This window comes from Ovis canadensis, chromosome X (assembly GCF_042477335.2).
Source record: "Ovis canadensis isolate MfBH-ARS-UI-01 breed Bighorn chromosome X, ARS-UI_OviCan_v2, whole genome shotgun sequence".
Classification (NCBI taxonomy): Eukaryota; Metazoa; Chordata; class Mammalia; order Artiodactyla; family Bovidae; genus Ovis; species Ovis canadensis.
In genome coordinates this window covers 7,212,524-7,233,522 of record NC_091727.1, presented here as the reverse complement: position 1 = coordinate 7,233,522, position 20,999 = coordinate 7,212,524, and the positions used below count along the sequence as shown (strand labels likewise).

Genomic DNA, 20,999 nt, shown 5'->3' with positions numbered 1-20,999 from the left:
ATCACAGCAAGTGACCATAGCATGCGAGGAGGAGGACGATGCTTCACTGGCAGAAGAGGGGCTTTTCAAATCAGGAACAGCTTAAGAATTAAAAGTGCAGAAAAAGGCCTTTCTCTTTGGCGTGGGTGGGCTGCCACAGGAATGTTTTATTGTCAGCATCACTGAAGCCTGCCAGGTCGGTTCCCTCCAGGGCTGCAGAGATATCACCGCAGCCAGTCCAGCTTGTCCTTCTGGCTGTGTGGATGTGGAGTAGTGTCCTTTAATAAGACATCGTGTGCTTCTGTCTTTGGTAAGGCGCCGGCCACTGGTGACAAAGGGCTATCTCCCCACCTGCCGGAAAACTCCTTTCACAGGCATAAGAGGAAACAAGGAGTAACGTGATCTGACCTCCGAATGTCACCCCAACATGAAGTTATCCTGGGGCTTCTCCCGCCATTATGCAGGCATCTCACCCAACTGGGATGGAACACAGACGATCAGGTTAAAAATCAGACCGTGAGAACCAAGCCATGAGGGGCTGAACACCTATCGTGCCTACGGACATGCATATCACCTCTTTGGTGAAGTGTCTATTTAAGTCTCTGGCTCACGGTTTAACTGGGCTGTTTTCATACTGTTAACTTGGAAAGATCTTTATACATTCTGAATGCAAATGCAACACTTGGGATCAGCAAGTTATCTTCTAGTCATGACTCGGGCACTGTAAAACAACAGCTCGACAGTGTTTTCTTTAGTGAACAGACTCTCTTGATCACCTCGCAATATCAAAGGATAAAACGGGGAACAGACGGTGGTCCACTCTATGGTGGAGAAAGACCAGGTCTGGGAGTTTTGTGGTCCACTAGGACCTCTGGAAAGCCAGAACCACGGGTTCTTACAGGAAACGTGGCCTTGACACTGCCATAACTAATCCAGAGAAGCAACATGAGAGGAGCTGCTAATTATAATCCACAATCATATACACACAGAAATACAATCAGGACACAAAGAAATGTTCTGGGGCAGGGGTGGGGGTGGGGGGGGCGGAGGGGAAAGTAAATGAGGAAAATATCTCAGGGGCCTTAAGAAAAAGAAAAAAAACCTCGCAAGCACCTACCCTCCGGACACACTTTCAGCCAGGTAATCTCACTTTGCAGAAATACCATCTGCACGCGGCTGCCATCCCAGAAGAACAGAAGCCGGCGCGCCCCTTCTGCCTGCGCCTTAAGGTACGCACTCTGCGCAAGTGGCGACCTCACCATGGGTGAGCCCAGCCCGCTGAAAGCGCGGCATTTCACCGCTGGTCTTTAAACCGCACGGACAACTATTCTCCCTTCTAAGACACTAATAAATAACGCTAATCCTCATGATTTTTTTGCTGGGCAAGGGGTCATCCTTACAGGACAGACACAACCAATGGCGCAACACTTCTGGCGCCTCCCGTGATCCACAGGACAGCTCGTGCGCCAGGCGAACCCCGCCCCCCCAACCCACATGCACCTTCTTAGAGATGCGCTCGTTCCTTCCCGCGTGAAGGACACGGTTCAGTGCCCGCACTGCCGGCAGAGGCCACATGGGTGACCCTGTTGTGCAGGCGCGCATGGCGCACCCAAGCCCAGTGTGCCACGTGGGGACGCTTCCGGGCCACCGCAGCGAAGGGGCGGGGGTGAGCCACTCTGCTCAACATTCCAAAAGGGAACCTAAGAATTAAAGAACTCATCCCAAACGCACACATGGAAGTTATTGCTTTGCTGACCACCACCTGGCCATGAGAGGACACCCCCCACCCCCCGACCCCCATCGACAGGATGTAAATACAGGCTGCAGTTTTCAGCTGCATCTACAGGACCAGAGCGGATGACTCCGCCAATCCCATCTGCATCCTCCTCCTCCTCCAGGGAGGGCCGGGTGGGGTGGGGGTGGGGGTGCCCTCATTTGCCTCTCTCGGGCTGCAAGCTGTCCAACAGGCACTTCAGCTGCTCCTCACCCAGGTGTATTTTGTCTTCCAGCTCGCGCTGTTCGATGATGAGCGCCGACTTCATCCTGACGAAGTGCTCGTAGTCCGCCAGGCTCTCGGGGCCCAGGTAGCTGGCCAGGATGTCGAAGACGATGCCCTCCCGGCGGTCCAGGTTCTCCTTCAGCTCCCTGGCGTCCTCGTGCTGCTGGATCAGGACGCGCTGCTTCTCGAGCAGGGATTGCTGGACAGACAGAAGACACACAAGCCTGCTGGGAACCTGGCGGGGGGGGCGGTGGCAGCTGGCCAGCGCCTCCCACCGCCTGCGCAGCGAGGTGCCCGGATACACCCTGGTGCGAGGCACTCGGATACACCCCCGCCCCCACGAGGCGCCCAGATAAACTCCCACATGAGGCAGCCAGATACAACACCCCACGAGATGCCGGGACACACCCCCACATGAGGCACCTGGATACACCCCCGACGAGGGCACTGGGATACTCCCCCGCACGAGGCACCCAGGTACACCCTCACAGGAGGCACCCAGATACATCCCCCACCCCCTCGCCACCAGGCGCCCAGATACAGCCGGAGGAACATGAGAGCCATGTGAGCCTGGAAAAGTCCAAAACTGGGAGATGTGCGCAGGCAGCGAAGGACTCACGGGGTGGGGGGGGACCTGGGTGCGCCCAAGGCATTTCCCTGACAACACAGCAGATGGGGGCAAAGTGGGTCAAAGCAGTGCAATTAAAGAGATCTCCCAGGGCAGGATTGCTAAACCCTTCTGGCACCAGTAGAGGCAGACGGTGAAGAGGACAAGGGGCTGAAAAACGAGAGACGGAGGCGGGGGCTGGGGCAGGTGGGTCGCGGAGCTGCCCTGGTTCCTTACTCTGGGGCACACAGACGCCCCCACTCCTAGATCGAGGTGCACACCTGCAGTCCCTGCCCTCCTGTACATAACAAGCTGTGAAAACAAGGCAGGGAGCAAGGAACGGCATTAAACAGTCTCCACGTGGCAGCTGATGCATGCCAGGGAACGCCCGGATCTCAGTCCCAGTTTCCAACGCCAGCAGTTGATTCTCCAAACAGGGCTACAGTGATCAGTTGGCATCCCTGGAGACTACAAGCTCCCAATTGAAGGGAGGGCATCCTGTGTCCACGTCTGGCCCACGTGTCCCGCATTCTATCTGGAAAGACAGGGGGAGCCTCCCACAGCCGGACGCTGCCTCTTTGCCCTCGTTAGCGCCTGTCATCGACAGTTTCCCCCAACTCTGTTCACAGTGGAGGCCAGGCCCCTCCACTGAACTTGGAGGAGGCTGTGGACCATGGCTGCCTCTGGTTCTAGGAAGGTGAAGCTAATCAAGAATTCCCAGCATGGACCTAATGTGGAGACACCGAGGGATACAGTGAAGGTTCAGGGCCCAGGAAGTCCACAGGCAATGTCCCCCAAGGGGAACTCCTTCAGTGTCCCCGATGCTAACTAATAAGCCTATTGATGGCATCACTGACTCAACGGACATGAGTCTGAATGTATAAAATAATGCTAGCATGTTCTGGCCACCTGATGCAAAGAACTGACTCACTGGAAAAGACCCTGATGCTGGGCAAGATTGAAGGTGGGAGGAGAAGGGGATGACAGAGGATGAGATGGTTGGATGGCATCACTGACTCGATGGACGTGAGTTTGAGTAAAACTCAGGGAGATGGTGATAGACAAGGAGGCCTGGCGTGCTGCGGTCCATGGGGTCACAAAGAGTCGGACCCAACCAGGTAACTGAACAACTCGGGGAATCTCGGGGCGACTCCCCACTACAAGAAGGAAGAGAGCGAGAGAGAAGACCTTCTGCGACCAGCTGGACAGCCAGCCCAGCGAGGCTTCCAGGCGTTCACTCTGCACCCCGCGGGCCTTCCCCCCAATCCATCCGTCCCGCCTCGGGGGCAGTACCCGATCGCCCGGAGGCGTGCTGTCGTCCAGGTTGTTGAGGGCGTTCTCCACGCGGGCCAGGCGGCCAGACAGCGACAGCAGAAGGTTCACCACCTTGTCAAGGTCCCCGATGAACATGCGGAACTTGTCAAACTCGTTGGGCTTGCACACGGCCTTGACCAGGGCCTCCACTTCGTCGCCCAGCGTGCTGTTGGCCTGCACGTCCTCCAGCAGGCTCTCCCGCGCCTCCCGCAGCACCTGCAGCTTGCGGCCAAGGCTCTCAATGAGCTCCTGCTGTGGGTACAGCGTGCGGGACTCAGTCACGGCCCTGCTGACCCAGGCGCCCCCCTGTACCCGCCTGCACCTCCTGGCCTGCGGACCAGTCAGCAGCTTGTTGCACACGAACAAGTATCAGGCCAGCATCGAAAAAATCTGCAAGCAATAAATGCTGGAGAGGCTGTAGAAAAAAGTGAAACCCTCTTGCCTTGTTTGAAACTGAAAGTCGCTCAGCTGTGTCCGACTCTTTGGGACCCCCACGGCCTATGCAAGTTGATAGGATTCTCCAGGCCAGAACACTGGAGTGGGTAGCCTTTCCCTGCTCCAGGGGATCTTCCCAACCCAGGGATCGAACTCAGGTCTCCTGCCTCATGGGCAGATTCTTTATCAGCTGAGCCACGAGGGAAGCTCCCTTGCACTGTTAGTGGGACTGTAAATTGGTACAGCAATTATGGACAACAGTATGGAGATTTCTTAAAAAAAAAAAAAAAAAAAAAAAAAGCTAGTACTGAAACAACCATATGATCCAGCAAATCCCAGTACTGGACATATACCCTGGAGGAAAGCATGACTGAAAAAGACACATGTACCTCACTGTTCATTGCAGCACTATTTATAATAGCTAGCACATGGGTGGAGAAGAAAATGGCAACCCACTGCAGTGGTCTTGCCTGGAGAATCCTGTGGACAGAGGAGCTTGGTAGGCTGCCGTCCATGGGGTCGCACAGAGTTGGACATGACTAAAGTGACTTAGCAGCAGCAGCACACGGAAGCAACCTAGACGTCCATCGGCAGATGGATGGATAAAGAAGCTGTGGTACATATACACAGTGGAATATTACTCAACCATGAAAAGCAATACCTTTGAGTCAGTTCTAATGAGGTGGATGAACCTAGAGCCTATTACACTAAGTGACATAAATCAGAAAAAACAAAAAACAAATATCATATATTAACACATATAAACGGAATCTAGAAAGATGATACTGATGAACCTATTTGCTGGGCAGCAGTGGAGATGTAGACACATAGAGAACAGATGGGCAGGGGGAAGGATGGTGGGACTAATGGAGAAAGCAGCGTGGAAGCACACACTGGGATATGGAGAAAGCTAGGAGGAATCTGCGGGATGGCACAGGGACTTCAGCACTGCCATCCTACTCCTTCCCACCCCCCCCCCCCACAAACGCCCATCACGGGTCCCTGACGGGCCTCCAACCCTCCTTGTCCACACATCCCAGCCACTGGTCCCTGGCCTCCTCCTCTCCCAGCATCTCTCCTGGTCCTGTGTACACTGCTCTCTGACCTCAACTCCTTGAGTGCATCTCCAAGCCCCCTTCCCCTTTGTTTACCCAGCTGCATCTGGTAGTCGATGACCTTACATGCAAGCCTCCTCCTCCCTGTTCACACAGCTTCCAGCCACTGGTCCACTGCCTTGATGTGCAGTCCTCTTCCTCCTCGTCAACATAGCTCCAGACACAACCCACGCCCCCGATCTCATCTCGTCATTCCTCCCTTTCCACCGACGTTCAGCCACAAGTCCCTGCCCTCCTCTGCAACCTTGTCCCATTCGTGTCCACACAGACCCAACCACCCCAATAATCCTTTTCCGTGTTCACACAGCTCCAGCCTCATCCCTCACTGCCTGTGAGTCTGTGTGCGTGCTCAGTCACGTCCAACGCATTGCTGTCGAATAATGGGCTGTAGCCCACCAGGCTTCTCTGTCCACCGGGTTTCCCCAGCCAGAATACTGGAGCAGGTCACCACTTCCTACTCAAGGGGATCTTCTTGAACCTGTGCCTCCTGTATTGGCAGGCAGATTCTTTACCACTGAGCCACCTGGGAACTGACCTCCCCACTCCCATCTTGCTAGGTCTTTGTGTACACGGCTAAACTAGTGGTCTCTGACCTCAACTACTATCCTCCTCATCCTTGTCCACACAGTCCCAGCCGCTGGGGCCTGCCTTAATGTACAAGCCTTCCCATACTGTTCACATAGGTTGGACTGCTTGTCCCCAACTTTATCTCAAAACCTCCTCCTACTTGTAACACCCTGTTGCAGCCACCGGTGGCTGACTTTATCTGCGAGCCTCCTCTTCCTCGGACAGAGTTTTCACCAAGGGTCGGCGATTTCTCTTCCAGTCCTCTGCCCCTGGTCTGCACAGTGCCAAGCATGAATCCTTGACCTTATCTGCTATCCTTCTGATCCTTGTCCACACAGCCCCTGACCAACTTCATCTACAAACCTCCCCATCCTCTTTCACGCAGATCCGGCCGCCATTCCCTGACTTTATCTGCAGCCTTCCTTCCACTTGAACACACCGCTCCAGGCACCAGAACCTGACTTTATCTGCGCTCCTCCTTGTACAGAGAGTTCTAGCCATGGGCCCCTGTCCTCCCATACAATCGTCTTCCTCTTGGTACAGAGAGCCCTAGCCACTTGGCCTTTGACTTTGCTTTCCGATCCTCCCGCCTCGTGTTCCCAAAGCTCCAGCCACTGGTGCCCGATCTCTTCTCCAGATGTCTTCCTCCTTGTCCACACAGCTCCAGCAACAGGTCACTGAACTCATCTCCAGTCCTCTCCTTCCGAGTCAGCACAGCTCAAGGACTGGTCCCTGAACCCCCATCCATCCCTGCTCACGTTCACACAGCTGCATCCACACATCCCTGGCCACTCACAAATCCCCCCTCCTCCTTGTCCACACACAAGGCCAGGAACGGGTCCCTGACCTCCTCTCTCATCAATCTTCCTCTTTTCCACACAGTTCCATCTAGAGGTCACTGACCTAAACTGCAAACATCCTCACCCTTCAGCTCAGTCGCTCAGTCACATGTCCGCCTCTTCGCGACCCCATGGGCTGCAGCACGCCAGGCCTCCCTGTCCATCACCAACTCCCGGAGCTTGCGCAAACTCACGTCCATTCAGTCGGTGATGCCATCCAACCATCTCATCCTCTGTCGTGCCCTTCTCCTCCTGCCCTCAATCTTTCCCAACATCAGGGTGTTTTGTAATGAGTCAGTTCCTAGCATCAGGTGGCCAAAGTATTGGAGTTTCAGCTTCAGCATCAGTCCTACCAATGAACACCCAGGACTGATCTCCTTTAGGATGGACTGGTTGGATCTCCTTGCAGTCCAAGGGACCCTAAAGAGTCTTCTCCAATACCACAGTTCAAAAGCATCCATTCTTTGGTGCTCAGCTTTCTTCACAGTCCAGCTCTCACATCCATACACGACTCCTTTTGTCTACACCGTACCATTCCTTTCGTCTGCACAGCACTGTCTGGCATCGCCATTCCTTTTTGTCTATGTGGCTGTGTAAATGAACTGATTCAACTGACCTGAACTGCAGTCCTCTTCATCCTTGTCCTCACAATCCCAGCCACTGGTACCTGACCTCATCTCCAAAATGCCACATCCTTGTTCACACAGCTCTGGCCTTATTTCCCAGACTTTATGCCCAGTCCTTCCCTCTTGTGCTGGGCTTCCCTGCTGGCTCAGTGGGTAAAAAGTCTGCCTGCAATGCTGGAGACACAGGTTCAATCCCTGGGTCAGGAATATCTACTGGGGAAGGGCATAGCAACCCACTCCAGTTTTCTTGCCCTGGTGAATCCCATGGACAGAGGAGCCAGGCTAGCTACAGTCCTTGGGGTCACAAAGAGTCAGACATGACTGTGAGACTAACCTCCCTCCCCCGCTTTCTTCCCCTCTTCACACAGCTTCTGTGGCCAGTGCCTGATCTACTCTCCAACCCTCCTCCTGCTTGTCCACACAGCCCCAGCCACTGGTCCCTGAACTGCGCTCCTTGTGTTTGCACAGCTGCATCAATAGGTCCCTGGTCACCTGTCAATCAACCTCCTCCTCGAACACAAAGCTCCCATCCCTTTTTTCCACATTGCCATCTAGTGGTCAAAGGCGCAAAGTGCAGCTGTCCTCACCTTTGCACACAGCGGTCCAGCCACTGGTCTTTGCCTTGACTACGAATCATTTCCTCCCTGAACACTGAGCCCCAGCCATGTTTCATGACCTCCTCTGCGCACCTCCTGTGCCGAATCCACAAAGCTCCAACTCACTGGTCCCTGCCCTCATCTACCATCCTCTTCCTCCTCTGCAAAGAGAGCCAGGCACAAGTCGCTGACCTTGTCTCAAATTTTCCATCACCCTAGTCTACATACCTCTGACCTCTCCAACCTATTCTTGGTAGTGGTGGTTTAGTCGCTAAGTCATGTCCAACTCTTGCGACCCCATGGACAGACGAGCCTGGCAGGCTACAGTCCATGGGGATTCTCCAGGCAAGAATACTGGAGTGGGTTGCCATTTCCTTCAGGGGGATCTTCCCAACGCAGGAATCGAACCTGGGTCTCCTGCATTGTAGGCGGATTCTTTACCAACTGAGCTACACAGGAAGCCCATAATCTATTTTTACTCCATCTCCAGTAACTCAAAGCCACTGGTCCTGGCCCTCCTTCCCATCTTATCAAACCCTGTCCACACAGATCCAGCCAATGGTTCCTGACCTTCTGGTGTTCACAAAAGCGGCACCTGTAGGTCCCTGGCGACCTCACAGACCCACTGCCCTGTGCACGTAACTCTATGAGTTGTCTCTGACTGTGTCTCCCACAACACACTGTCTTTTCCACACAGGTCCTTGTAGTGGTCGCTGACCTGAACTGCAGTCCTGCTCATCCTCGTCCACACAGCTCCAGCCACCAGTCCCTGACTTTGTCACCGGAGGTCCTCCTACCTGTACAGAGATCTCCAGCCACCGTCCTTGACTTCCTCTACAATCCTGCCCCAAGTCCACACCACTCCAGTGACTGGTCCCTGACCTCATCTGCAATCTTCTTTCTCCGTGTCCACAAAGATACAGCCACAAGTCCCTGACCTTCTCTCCAGTCTCCATTCTCTTCTCCGCATACCTCCCCAGACAAGTCCTTCAATCTTTCCTATGCCTTCTCAGCATGGGCCAAGCCACTGGTGCCTGACCTCCTCTCCAGCTCTCCTCCTTCTTGTCCACACTTCGGCCACAAGTCAATGATCTCCTCTCCAATCCCTCTCTTCCTTGTCCATGCAGCTCCAGCCCCTGGTCCCTCACCTTGCCTCTCATTCCCTTTCTCTCTGTCTACACAGCTTCATCTAGTGGTCACTGACCTGCACTGCCAAAGAATGGATGCTTTTGAACTGTGGTGTTGAAGAAGAGTCCTGAGGGTCCCTGGGACCACAAGGAGATTCAACCAGTCCATCCTAAAGAAAATCAGTTCTGAGTGTTCATTGGAAGGACTGATGCTGAAGCTGAAACTCCAATCCTTTCGGCCACCTGATGCGAAGAACTGACTCATTGGGAAAGACCCTCACCCTGGGAGAGATTAAAGGCAGGAGGAGAAGGGGACGACAGAGGATGAGATGGTTGGATGGCATCACCGACTCAACGGAGATGAGTTTGGGTAAACTCCAGGAGCTGGCGATGGACAGGGAGGCCTGGCATGCTGTGGTTCATGGGGTTGCAGAGACTCGGACACAACTGAGCGACTGAACTGAATTGAGCTGAACCACAGTCCTCCTCATTCACGCCCACACAGTCCCAGCCAGTGGTCCCTGACTTATTAACTGATGAACCTCCACATCCGTGCTCACACAGGCGTGGCCCCCGTCACTGACATTATCTCCAACTGTCCTTTGTGTAGACACAGCTCCAGCCACTGTTGCCTTTCTTAATCCGCAGTCCTCCGCCTCCTTGTAAAAAGAGCCTGTCTAGCCACTGGTTTCCTTTCCACTCCTCGGTTTCCTTTCCAATCCTCCTGTTCCATGTCCAAACAGCTCCAGCAACTGGTCCCTGACATCGGCTACGTGTTCCCTCCTCCTTGTCCACACAGCTCCACCCATGGCCCCTGACCGCATCTCCTATCTTCCTCCTCCTTGACCAAACAGCATCAGGCATAGCCACCTGAGTACATCTCCAGACCTCCTCCTCTGTCCCCAAAGCTCCAACCATGGCTCCGCGACTTCCCCTCCACTCCTCACTGGCCTTGTGCAGAGGGCTTCCAGCCATTGGTCCCTGCCTTTCTTCCTATCCTCCCGCTCCAGGTCAACCTGTCCCTTGACTTTCTCTACAAGCGTCCTCCTCCCTGTCTAAACAAGCTACAGCAACTGGTCCCTAACCTTGTCTCTCAAACCCCTTCCATTCTGCCGACATGGCTCCATCTCACGGTCACTGACCTGAACTGCAATCCTCCTCATCCTGGTTCTCACAGTCCCAGCCCCAGGTCCCTGATTTCCTCTAAAAACCCCCCTCATCCTTGTTCACACAGGTCCAGCCACCTGTCTATGACTTTATCTTCCCTCCTCATCTACACAGTGACAGCTATGGGACCCTGATCCCTCTCTCCCATCCTGCTCTTCCTTATACACACAGCTCCACTCACTGGTTCCTGACCTCCTCTCCAAAATTCCTCCTCCTTGTGCACAAAGGTCCAGTTGCTGGTCCCTGACCTCAGGCCAAAGCTTCTTCTCTCTAGTCCAGTAGCTCAAGCCACTGGTCCCTGACTGCCTCTCCATTCTGCCTCTTCTTTGTCACACAGCCCCAGCCCCTGGTTCCTGACTTAAAAATCTCCAAACCTCCTAATCCTTATTCATCCAGGTCTGGCCTCGTTTTTCTGCTTTACTGACTATGCCAAAGCCTTTGACTGTGTGAATCACAATAAACTGGAAAATTCTGAAAGAGATGGGAATACCAGACTACCCGACCTGCCTCTTGAGAAACCTATATGCAGGTCAGGAAGCAACAGTTAGAACTGGACATGGAACAACAGACTGGTTCTAAATAGGAAAAGGAGTACGTCAAGGCTGTATATCGTCACCCTGCTTATTTAACTTCTATGCAGAGTACATCATGAGAAACGCTGGGCTGGAAGAAGCACAAGCTGGAATCAAGATTGCCGGGAGAAATATCAATAACCTCAGATATGCAGATGACACCACCCTTATGGCAGAAAGTGAAGAGGAAGAAGAACTAAAAAGCCTCTTGATGAAAGTGAAAGAGGAGAGTGAAAAAGTTGGCTTAAAGCTCAACATTCAGAAAACGAAGATCATGGCATCTGGTCCCATTACTTCATGGGAAATAGATGGGGAAACAGTGGAAACAGTGGCAGACTTTATTTTTGGGGGGCTCCAAAATTACTGCAGATGGTGACTGCAGCCATGAAATTAAAAGACGCTTACTCCTTGGAAGGAAAGTTATGACCAACCTAGACAGCATAAAAAAGCAGAGACATTACTTTGCCAACAAAGTAATGAGAGTTGGACTGAGAAGAAAGCTGAGCACCGAAGAATCGATGCTTTTGAACTGTGGTGTTGGAGAAGACTCTTGAGAGTCCCTTGGACTGCAAGGAGATCCAACCATTCCATCCTAAAGGAGATCACTCCTGGGTGTTCATTGGAAGGACTGATGCTGAAGCTGAAACTCTAATACTTTGGCTACCTCATGCGAACAGTTGACTCATTGGAAAAGACTCCGATGCTGGGAGGGATTGGGGGCAGGAGGAGAAGGGGATGACAGAGGATGAGATGGCTGGATGGCATCACTGACTCGATGGACATGGGTTTGGGTGAACTCCAGGAGTTGGTGATGGACAGGGAGGCCTGGCGTGCTGCAATTCATGGGGTCGCAAAGAGTTGGACACGACTGAGCGACTGAACTGAACCGGCCTCGTTTTTGCTAACTTCATCTCCAGTCTTTCTGCTCCTTGCACACCCAGGTCCAGCCACTTTTATCTCCAACCCGCCTCACCCTTCTTCACACAGCAGCAGCCACTGGTCCCCCTTGACTATTGATCACAAATCCTTCCACCTACTTGTCGAAACATCTCCAGACACAAGTCCTTGACCTCCTCTGGGATCCTCCTCCTCCTTGTCCACAAGGCCCCAGCCACTGGTCTGGCCACATCTCCAATCATCCACACAGCTCCAGCAACTCACTTTATGTCTCATTCCCCTTTGTCTACACAGCTCCATCTAGTGGACACCGACCTGAACTGCAATCCGCCTCATTCCTGATCACAGGGCTCTGGCCCCCTGTCCCTACAATCCTCTTCCTCCTTGTACAGAGAGCTCCAGCCACTGGTCCTCAACTTCCTTTCCAATCCTCCAGCTCTGTGTCCACACGGCTCCAGTCAACTGGTCTCTGACTTCCTGTCCAAACCTCTGTATCCCTGTCCACACAGATCCAGCCGCTTGTCTTACGACGTTATGGCCAATCGTCTCTCCTCATCCACACAGCTGCGGCTCAAGCAGCCTGACCGTCTCTCCAGTCTTGTTCTTCTTTATCCACATGTCTCCCGTCACTGGGTCCTGACATCCTCTCCGATCATCATCTTCCTCCCTGTCCACACAGCTGCAGCCACAGGTCCCAGACTGTTATCTCCAATTCACCTCTCAAATCTCCATGGAGCTCCCGCCACAAGGCCCTGACCTCCTGTTCCATCTTCCCTCCTTGTGCACACAGCTTCAGCCACTGCTCCCTGACCTCACCTCCCATCCCCCTTCCTCCTGGTCCAGCCCCTGGCTCCCTGACCTGCATCTACAATCGCCCCTCCTCCTTTCCACAGTGTTCCAGCCAGTGGTCTCTGCTGCCTTCCCAACATATGTCCTACCCCAGGGCCTTTGTACGTGGTGCCCCTGCTCCCCGCCCCCAACCCAGTCCCTGACAGAACTGGACACTCCCTCATCTCACGCCACGTTTTTCTGCATCATGACCTCATCAGAGCCTTCCCTACAATCACACTCCTTTTATCTCTGTATGCCTTCACTGTTTTCCTTTTCTGATCAATTACATTATATGTGCAAACGTTTTCTGTAAAGAGCCATAGACAGTGGATATTTTAGACTTCAGAGGCCACACAGCCACTACTCAACATCGCTTACAGTATAGTAAACGTAATACAATATGTAAAGGCCATATGTAATACAATAGGTAGAGGCCGTATGTAAATGAATGAATTGACTGTCTTTAAATAAAACTTTATTGACAACAGCAGGTTGGGGGGCGGGTGTGGCCCGTGGGCCCTGTATTGTGTGTTTGTTTTTGTGCTGCGAAAACACAGTGCCTTCAGGGAAGGAATGACTATTTGCGTGTTGCTGCTGTGTCCCCAAGGGCCTGGTTAGTTTCTGGAGTTGAAGAAGGGCTGCTTTTTGGTTAACACAGCCCTTTACGACCTGCTGTTGAATTTATTACCTGATCACAGGAATTTGAAATCGGTACTCAGAGAAGGTATGGACCCTGCTGAAGGTGATATAGTTAAGCCCCTCCAGTTTCAACTGGGATAGAAGAGACATTATCGGTTGAGCTTAAAATGAAAGAGACTAGTGGCCACCAGGTTTTCTTGACACTGGATCTTATGACAGAGCGATAGCACGGAGGTCCTATGGAGAGACCTGCTTAGGACAGAAGCCTCTCCCACAAAAGGCTTCACACGGAGGCCCAAATGTCAGCATCACGCCCAACATGAATGGTGCATGGTGCAGGGCCAGGCTGGGGGTGGACCCAAGGGCCACCACCTGCCTCCCGCCAGCACGTTCTCATCCCGATTTCAGCCTCCCTACCTTTTTGACTGACAGGTCGTGGTCCAAGTCACTGCCCGAGTCCTCCTCTGGCTCCTGCTGCTCCTGCAGGTCCTTCATCTTTATCAGCAGCTCCGCCTTGGGGGCCGACGTGCTGTAGTAGGCGGAGGTGGTGGCCAAGGGTGTGGCTGCCAGCAAGCTGGTCTCCTCCCTCCTGGGGAACCAAACGGCAGAACGTCCACATTAGTTCTGATCGTGTGCCCACAGACGCACCTGAAACCTGGGCTGGGACCTGCGAACCGAGGGGCTGATGAAAGGACATGAGCCAGAAGAGACAGCAGAAGCAGGGACAGAGTGGGCTTTGCTGGTGGTCCAGTGGCTAAGACTCTGTCTTCCAACGCAGGGGACAAGAGTTTGATCCCTTAGTCGGGAAGTGAAGACCCCACATGCTAGGGGGTGTGCCAAAAAAAAATCAATCAACCAAGCAAACAAAAGTGTGGAAAGGGCAGGTGCTGAGGCCAGAACTAAAAAGTGGAGTCGCTCAGTCGTGTCCGACTCTTAGCAACCCCACAGACTATAGCCCCCCAGGCTCCTCTGTCCATGGGATTCTCCAGGCCAGAATACTGGAGTGGGATGCCATTTCTTTCTCCAGGGGATCTTCCCAACCCAGGGATCGAACCTGGGTCTCCCACATTGCAGGCAGATGCTTTACAGTCTGAGCTACCAGGGAAGTCACCCAGAACTAGAACCCCCTGCCAAATGGTACCCAAAGCCCCACCTGTGGGGGAGGGCACAGATCATTTTCTCTGGGAGCCTGAGGTCTACGGGGAGCTGTCTATTGCTACTGTAAGTGTGGCCACAGGCCCCAAGTTGACCGGGCATCCTACCAGCAGCCCCATTTGCGGCCTCTGAGCCCCTGTCTGCTACACGACATTCGTGCTCCCACCTACTGTCAATCAGCGATGCTCACCAAGACCACGTGCACCAACAGGACAGATGTAAGCAGGTGCACCTTTGTGGGCAGGTGACTGAATACAAGAGGCCAGAGAGGGTCCTTCTTAGTCACTCAGTTGCGTCCCACTCTTGGCGACCCCTGGGGAGTGTAGCCCACCAGGCTCCTCTGTGTGATTCTCCAGGCCAGAATACTGGAGTGGGTGGCCATTCCCTTCTCCAGGGGATCTTTGGGATCTTCCCAACCAAAGATCCCCTGGAGTACTCTGAAATGATAATATCTCCGGTCATAACAACAAGCAAGAAATGTCACTGCCATCCGTGACTTCCAGCCTCCAAATGTGAATGTTATGTGAAAGCAGCTCAGTCATGCCCCACTCTTTGCGACCCCATGGACTGTAGCCCGCCTGGCTCCTCTGTCCATGGGACTCTCCAGGCAAGAATACTGGAGTGGGTGGCCATTCCCTTCTCCAGGGGATCTTCCCAACCCAGGGATCGAACCCAGGTCTCCCCCATTGCAAGTGGATTCTTTACCATCTAAGCCACCAGGGAAGCTCCTCCCCCGCCCTCTAGACAGAACGAATTATAGCAAATCCACCCCCTCAGCTAAATACATAACAACAGAAGGCCTCTTTTGTAAACACATTCTCCGCAGCCTGAACTTTCACTTCTCTGTAACAAGCCTCTGCACCTCAGCACTAGTGACCTTTGGCATTGGACCACTGTTTGTTGGGGTGGGGGGTCGTCCTGTGCCCCGTAGGTCGATGAGCACCATCCCTGACCGCCACTCTCCCAGGGGCGACAACTACAAGCATCTCCCGACATTGCCAAGTATCCCAAGGGCAGACAACAGAGAAAAAGCCCCATGGGCATTGCTAGAAACATGACTTTTCCCATCTTTGCCCAACTGACATCATAGTCCCCAGAATGGACCTTTAACTTGGGGAGGGTGTCAAAAAAAACCCCAAAGTGCCAAGCACTTATGGAGAAATCTGTCACCAGAGAGCACGTACGAGAACAGATAAAGAGATACATTCCTGGCCCCTTGCCCTGGAAGCCCAAGAGGTTAGAACCGCACACAGGAAAGGACAGGAGCGGAGGTGGGGTGGGGTGGTCCACTCACCTCTCCTCCACCGTCCTGGGCGAGGGCGCCTTGGGCAGCAGCTTCCTCCGTTGCTGCGTGCCTTCCAGGAGGTGCTCATCTCTGGGGAAGATGCCCTCCATGAGGTCCATGGTGGTTCTCACCCTCACGCCGGGGTCCAGGATGTCCGCCAACGACTTATCCCTGCCTGCGATCTCACGGGCCAGCTCCTCCGACTTGAGGTCGGCGGCGGTCCTGTCTTTGGCCTTCACGTAGCTAAGCGTGGGAGGGGAGGCCCGGCCTTCCTTGGCAGGGAGCCCCAGGGCGCTGGCAGGGGGCTGGGGCTCGGCACTCTGGCGGCTGTAGGGGCAGAAGCGCGAGTAGGACTGCTCAGACGTGCTGAGCGTCTTGATCTGGTCCCACTCGAGGCCCCGGGGCAGTGGAGGTGGCTCGGGAATGCGGGCCAGTGCCTGGCGGCCCTCCTTCTCCGGCTGGCTCTCCGAATGCACTATTTTGATGGGCACCATCTTCACCGTGGTGTTGTTGTCCATCACCCGCTCGATTCTGCCAAGACAAGGGTCGTCTGCTGGAGACACGCCGTGGGCCCAGGCATGGCTCAACGATCAGAACTCAGATAAGCAAATTGGCTGGTCCCATGTTGGGGGGCGGGGGGGGGTGCTTCCAAACAGGGAAGTTTAACTCAAAAGATGGGCCCATGCAGGACACAGGTTCCAGGATTGGGGAGATGAGGTCTAGGAGTTCCTGCCCCCAGCCCCACAACTTGGGTCTCTTGACCCTCCTCTGCTTCAAGGTGCTCAACTTCAGAAGGAAAATTCCAGCATCACACCCAAGCAGGAAAGCACAGGCAAGACCCTTCTTCATTGCATTCTTTTCCCTCCACGCATAGAAACCCTCCCCACCTACTAGTGACTTAGTGAAGTGAAAGTCGCTCAGTCGTGTCTGACTCCTTGCAAACCCACGGACTATACAGTCCATGGAATTCTCCAGGCCAGATCGGAGTGGGTAGCCTTTTCCTTCTCCAGGGGATCTTCCTAACCCAGGGATCGAACCCAGGTCTCCCCCATTGCAGGTGCATTCTTTACCATCTCAGCCACAATGGAAGCCCAAGAATATTGGAATGAGTGCAAGTGCAAGTTGCTCAGTCGTATCCGACTCTGAGATCCTCCGGCCTGCAGAGTCCACGGGCTTCTCCAGGCCAGAACACTGGAGTGGGTGGCCTTTCCCTTCTCCAGGGGATCTTCCCAACCCAGGGGTCAAACCCAGGTCTCCCACAGTGCAGGCGGATTCTTTACGAGCTGAGCCACCAGGGAAGCCCTACTCAGCACGTATTTACATCTCCATCCCAACCCTCGTTTTGTGGGGAAACTTGATTGGGGGGAAAACAACAACAACAAAGCAATAGAAACAAATCCTCTGCAGCCTGTGATACTCTTTCTAACAAAGCAGGTCTTCCAGGTCATTCCTGATCACAACTACCTCTCCTCTTGAAACCCATGCAGACTGCCACGTTCAGGAAGGTTGACGAGCTGCTCCCTCTACATGAGGACAAACCACACAGCGGACCAGACCTTACAGCCACCCGGTCGCACCCGTTCCTGCCGAGAAGCAGGACCCGGGGGGGTGGAGGGCGCCACTGTCCAGGCTCCATCCAAGTGAGTCTGGATGGTTCTGCCCAGAGGGCCTGATCCCCAGCAGTACCCAGTCCCGAGAGAGTCCTCAGCCCGCATGCCACCATCTCACTCTCTCTCTAGTCACTCAGTCGTGTCCGACTCTCTGCGACCCCATGGACTGTAGCCCTCCAGGCTCCTCTCTCCCTGGGATTCCTCCAGGCAAGAATACTGGAGTGGGTTGCCATGCCCTCCTCCAGGGGATCTTCTTGGCCCCGGGATGGAACCTGGGTTTCCTGCATTGCGGGTAGATTCTTTACTGACTATGAGGGAAGCCCCTGGCATGCCACCCTAAGTCTGATAAACCACACTGCCCACAGGCAGATTCTCACAGCCTGAGATGCCCAAGGTGACTCAGTGACCCTGAAGTGGTCCTCCCGGGTCCCTCCTCACAGACACACACTCCAAACCCACAAACAGGCTCCAGGAAAACTCCTGCCAATGCTTCTGTGAGCCGTCAAATTTCAGGCTCACACCTGCTGCTGGGCAGGGTCCCCACCTTGTAGCAAACACACAAACCAACCTCAGAATGTCCAAGATTTCAAAGGAAGCTTCCTGCTTTCGGAACCGGAGTGGATGCATTTTTTTATTCCGAGTGAGTGACTACTCTCTAAAACTCCCCCCAGGGTGGGAAGGCTGCACTTTCCTGCTCTCTGCATCCCTGCCTTGGACTGGCACACAACAAGACTGCAGGACCCGCTTGCTGAATTCAAGAAGGCGTGTCTCAGGACAAAGGAGCTGCTCTGTGCCCTGGCTGGCTCCCCAAGTAGAGGTAACTGGAAGGGGAGAGATATGGGATACAGAGGGAGATGAGGCAGCACTCAAGAAATCAGTCAGCAGGGACACAGACAGAAAAGAGTGTCTGTGCCTGTGTGTGTTAGTCACTCAGTCGTGTCCTCTGTCCATGGGATTCTCCAGGCAAGAATACTGGAGTGGGTTACATTTCCTTCTCCGGGGGGAATCTTCCCAATCCAGGGATCAAACCCACGTCTCCCGCACTGCAGGCAGATTCTTTACTGTCTGAGCCCCCAGGGGAGCCCCAAGCGTCTCTGAGCTCTGCACAAACACCAGGCAGCTAGCAGGCCTTGTCTGATGTGTTTTACTCCCTGTCTGGTTGGTAGTTGATGACGGGCATGGAGCAGATCTCCATTCATGAACCTGGCTCAAACTTCATGGTGGATCTCAAAGGCATTCCACTCTCTCAGGCTGCCACCAACCTGTAACATCGGCCCTGGGGACGGGGACACTGAACTCGGTACATGGTAAGCCACCTTTCTTGGTAGGAAACTCCTGAGTGGCATGGTTACTATCTGCCCCACCACTGTGCTCCTTTGACCAGAACCCAGCCTTCTATGATGGCCAGTGCAGCAAAGGACGCTGGTTCAAGAAAACCTCTGTGGTCCCCAAAAATGACATACATGACGGAAGCCCAGTGGATGCATCAAGATGCCCCCACTCAGTACTGTCAAGAAGTATTGCCACTGCTTGTGGAAACTCCTCTCAGACTCTTGGAAAAAATAAGAGTGAGAAAATCCACACTCTTTCGGGGCATGAAAAAAAATGAAACCCTCCCTCCCCACCTCCTAAAGTCAACAGAGGTCAGGAGTACTGAGCAAACACTCAGCCATGTTCCTCAGAGAAGCCCACTGTGTCCCAGATCAGAGCCCAAGAACCAAGAGGCCCACGTCAGCTCATTGACAACATTCCCACACACTCAACATTCCCTCCACTCAAACCATAGCATCATTTCTCCTCCCTTTCAGAGCTCCTCAATGTGCCCAGTAAAAAGGATCTCTAGGTGCCAGCTGCATTCAGAATGACCGAGGGCAATGCTGACTCCCAGATAAAGCTGCACTTGCCATTCCACCCCTGGGGGAACTCAGGATGCTATCAGTTAACGTCCATGCGGTGCTGTCTTCAGGGGTAAAATATAGTTCAGGGACCTCCCTGGTGGTTCAATGGTAAAAGAATCCACCTGCCGATGCAGGAGACATGAATTTGAACCCTGGTCCATGGAAATCACACATCCTTCGGAGAGACGAAGCCGGGACGCGGCAACTATTGAGCTCAAATTCCATGACAAGAGAAGCCCCTGCTCGCTGCTGCTAGAGAAAGCCCGCGTGACAGCAGGGAAGACCCAGCACCACCAAAAAGGCAAGCATCTCAAACGGTAGAGTCAAGACTCTACAGCAGGGAGATGCAACAGAACTTTCCTGGGAGATGCAAACAGCCATACTCTGCGCTGTCCAGGATGCTAGCGTCTAGCCCCACAGGGTGCAACTGAGCAACAGGTATTATTTCATTGTCATTAACTTTTGACCTGTGGTGTTGGAGAAAACTCTTGAGAGTCCCTTAGACTGCAAGGAGATCCAACCAGTCCATCCTAAAGGAGATCAGTCCTGAAAATGCATTGGAAGGACTGATGATGAAGCTGCAACGCCAATACTTTTTGGCCACCTGATGCAAAGAGCTGACTCATTGGAAAAGACCCTGATGCTGGGAAAGATTGAAGGTGGGAGGAGAAGGGGACGACAGAGGATGAGATGGTTGCATGGCATCACTGACTCAGTGGCTATGAGTTTGAGTAAACCCCAGGAGTTGGTGATGGAAAGGGAGGCCTGGTGTGCTGCAGTCCATGGGGTCTCAAAGAGTCAGACACGACTGATCGAATGAACTGTGACCCTCATGCTGAACCTCTGGTCGTTAGGGGGCTGGAAAGTCGACAGCAAGTTAAAAATTCAAGTGACCACTGGAGGTGGTGGGAGGTTGTGGGGGTCCTCTCCGTGTTAGTCCCAGGTCCCAGCGTGGGGAGCGGGGTCAAGGCCACCGGGGGGAGGGGGGGGGCGACATGGGGGCACATGTTCACACCCAGGGAGGATGCACAGGACCCTCTCGCAGTTGCAGGGAGCCCTAAACAGGGCAAGAAGGTAGGGAGAGACACTACCTGGCGGTGTTCTCGTCCTGGATGAGCAGCGGGGGCTTGTCCGTCAGCTTCTGCGGTGCGAACTGCGGCGACGGCGAGCGCGAAGTGTCCATGGTGGAGGTCTGCAGGGGCCGGAACGGGGCGGGGAGCAGTGGGGCCGTGGGCTCCTCCACGTGCCGCGCGCTCTGCGTGTCCACCGCCTCCGAGGAGGCCACCGAGGTGCGGGGCTGGCCAGGCGCGCCCCCTGGCGGTGGCCGGAGCTCACGCTTGGGCGGCGGTGGCCTCTGTAGGGCGGGTCTCCCGGCCAGCGGGGCGGCGCTCAGGGGCCGGGGCTCCTGACCCCGCGTGGTCGGCTCCAGAGGCGTGTGCGGCTCCGGGTACCGGTAATCACGAGGGAGGGTACCCGCCCGGCCGCGGGCCTCCAGGGACACCTTGGGCCCTTCCCGGGCGCCAGGGGGTTCAGAGGTTTGCCGGGGGTCCCGTGTTGCTCCTGGGCGGTCCTCCGCACGCTGACCATCTGCTTGTCTAGGGGAAGCAAGGAAGAAGAAAGAGCCAAGGGTTCCAGGGAACCCTCTCCTCCCCGAACCCGACTTCCGTCAAGGGCACACATAACCTCCCTTCAATGACTTTAAGGAATTAAATCCACCCATGTCTGCCCACGCCAGTCCCCG

At 54.3% G+C, this 20,999-nt stretch overlaps 1 protein-coding gene across 3 annotated transcripts in view; it reads right to left on the bottom strand.

Moving 5' to 3' along the window:
• Positions 1-1,349: 1,349 nt before the first annotated feature.
• The window catches only part of SHROOM2 (shroom family member 2), a 145,276-nt gene continuing 125,626 nt past the window's right edge, over positions 1,350-20,999 (bottom strand). Inside the window, exons 6-10 of one of the 3 annotated variants that reach the window (XM_070289714.1) lie at positions 20,350-20,853; positions 15,760-16,281; positions 13,728-13,899; positions 3,879-4,151; positions 1,350-2,177 (exon numbers count right to left, since the gene is read on the bottom strand). In XM_070289714.1, coding sequence (XP_070145815.1) covers positions 1,911-2,177; positions 3,879-4,151; positions 13,728-13,899; positions 15,760-16,281; positions 20,350-20,853 — 1,738 coding nt within the window. In that variant the 3' untranslated portion in view covers positions 1,350-1,910. The remainder of the gene's footprint in view (positions 2,178-3,878; positions 4,152-13,727; positions 13,900-15,759; positions 16,282-20,349; positions 20,854-20,999) is intronic. The other 2 variants (XM_070289715.1, XM_070289716.1) reach the window with 2 other exon arrangements.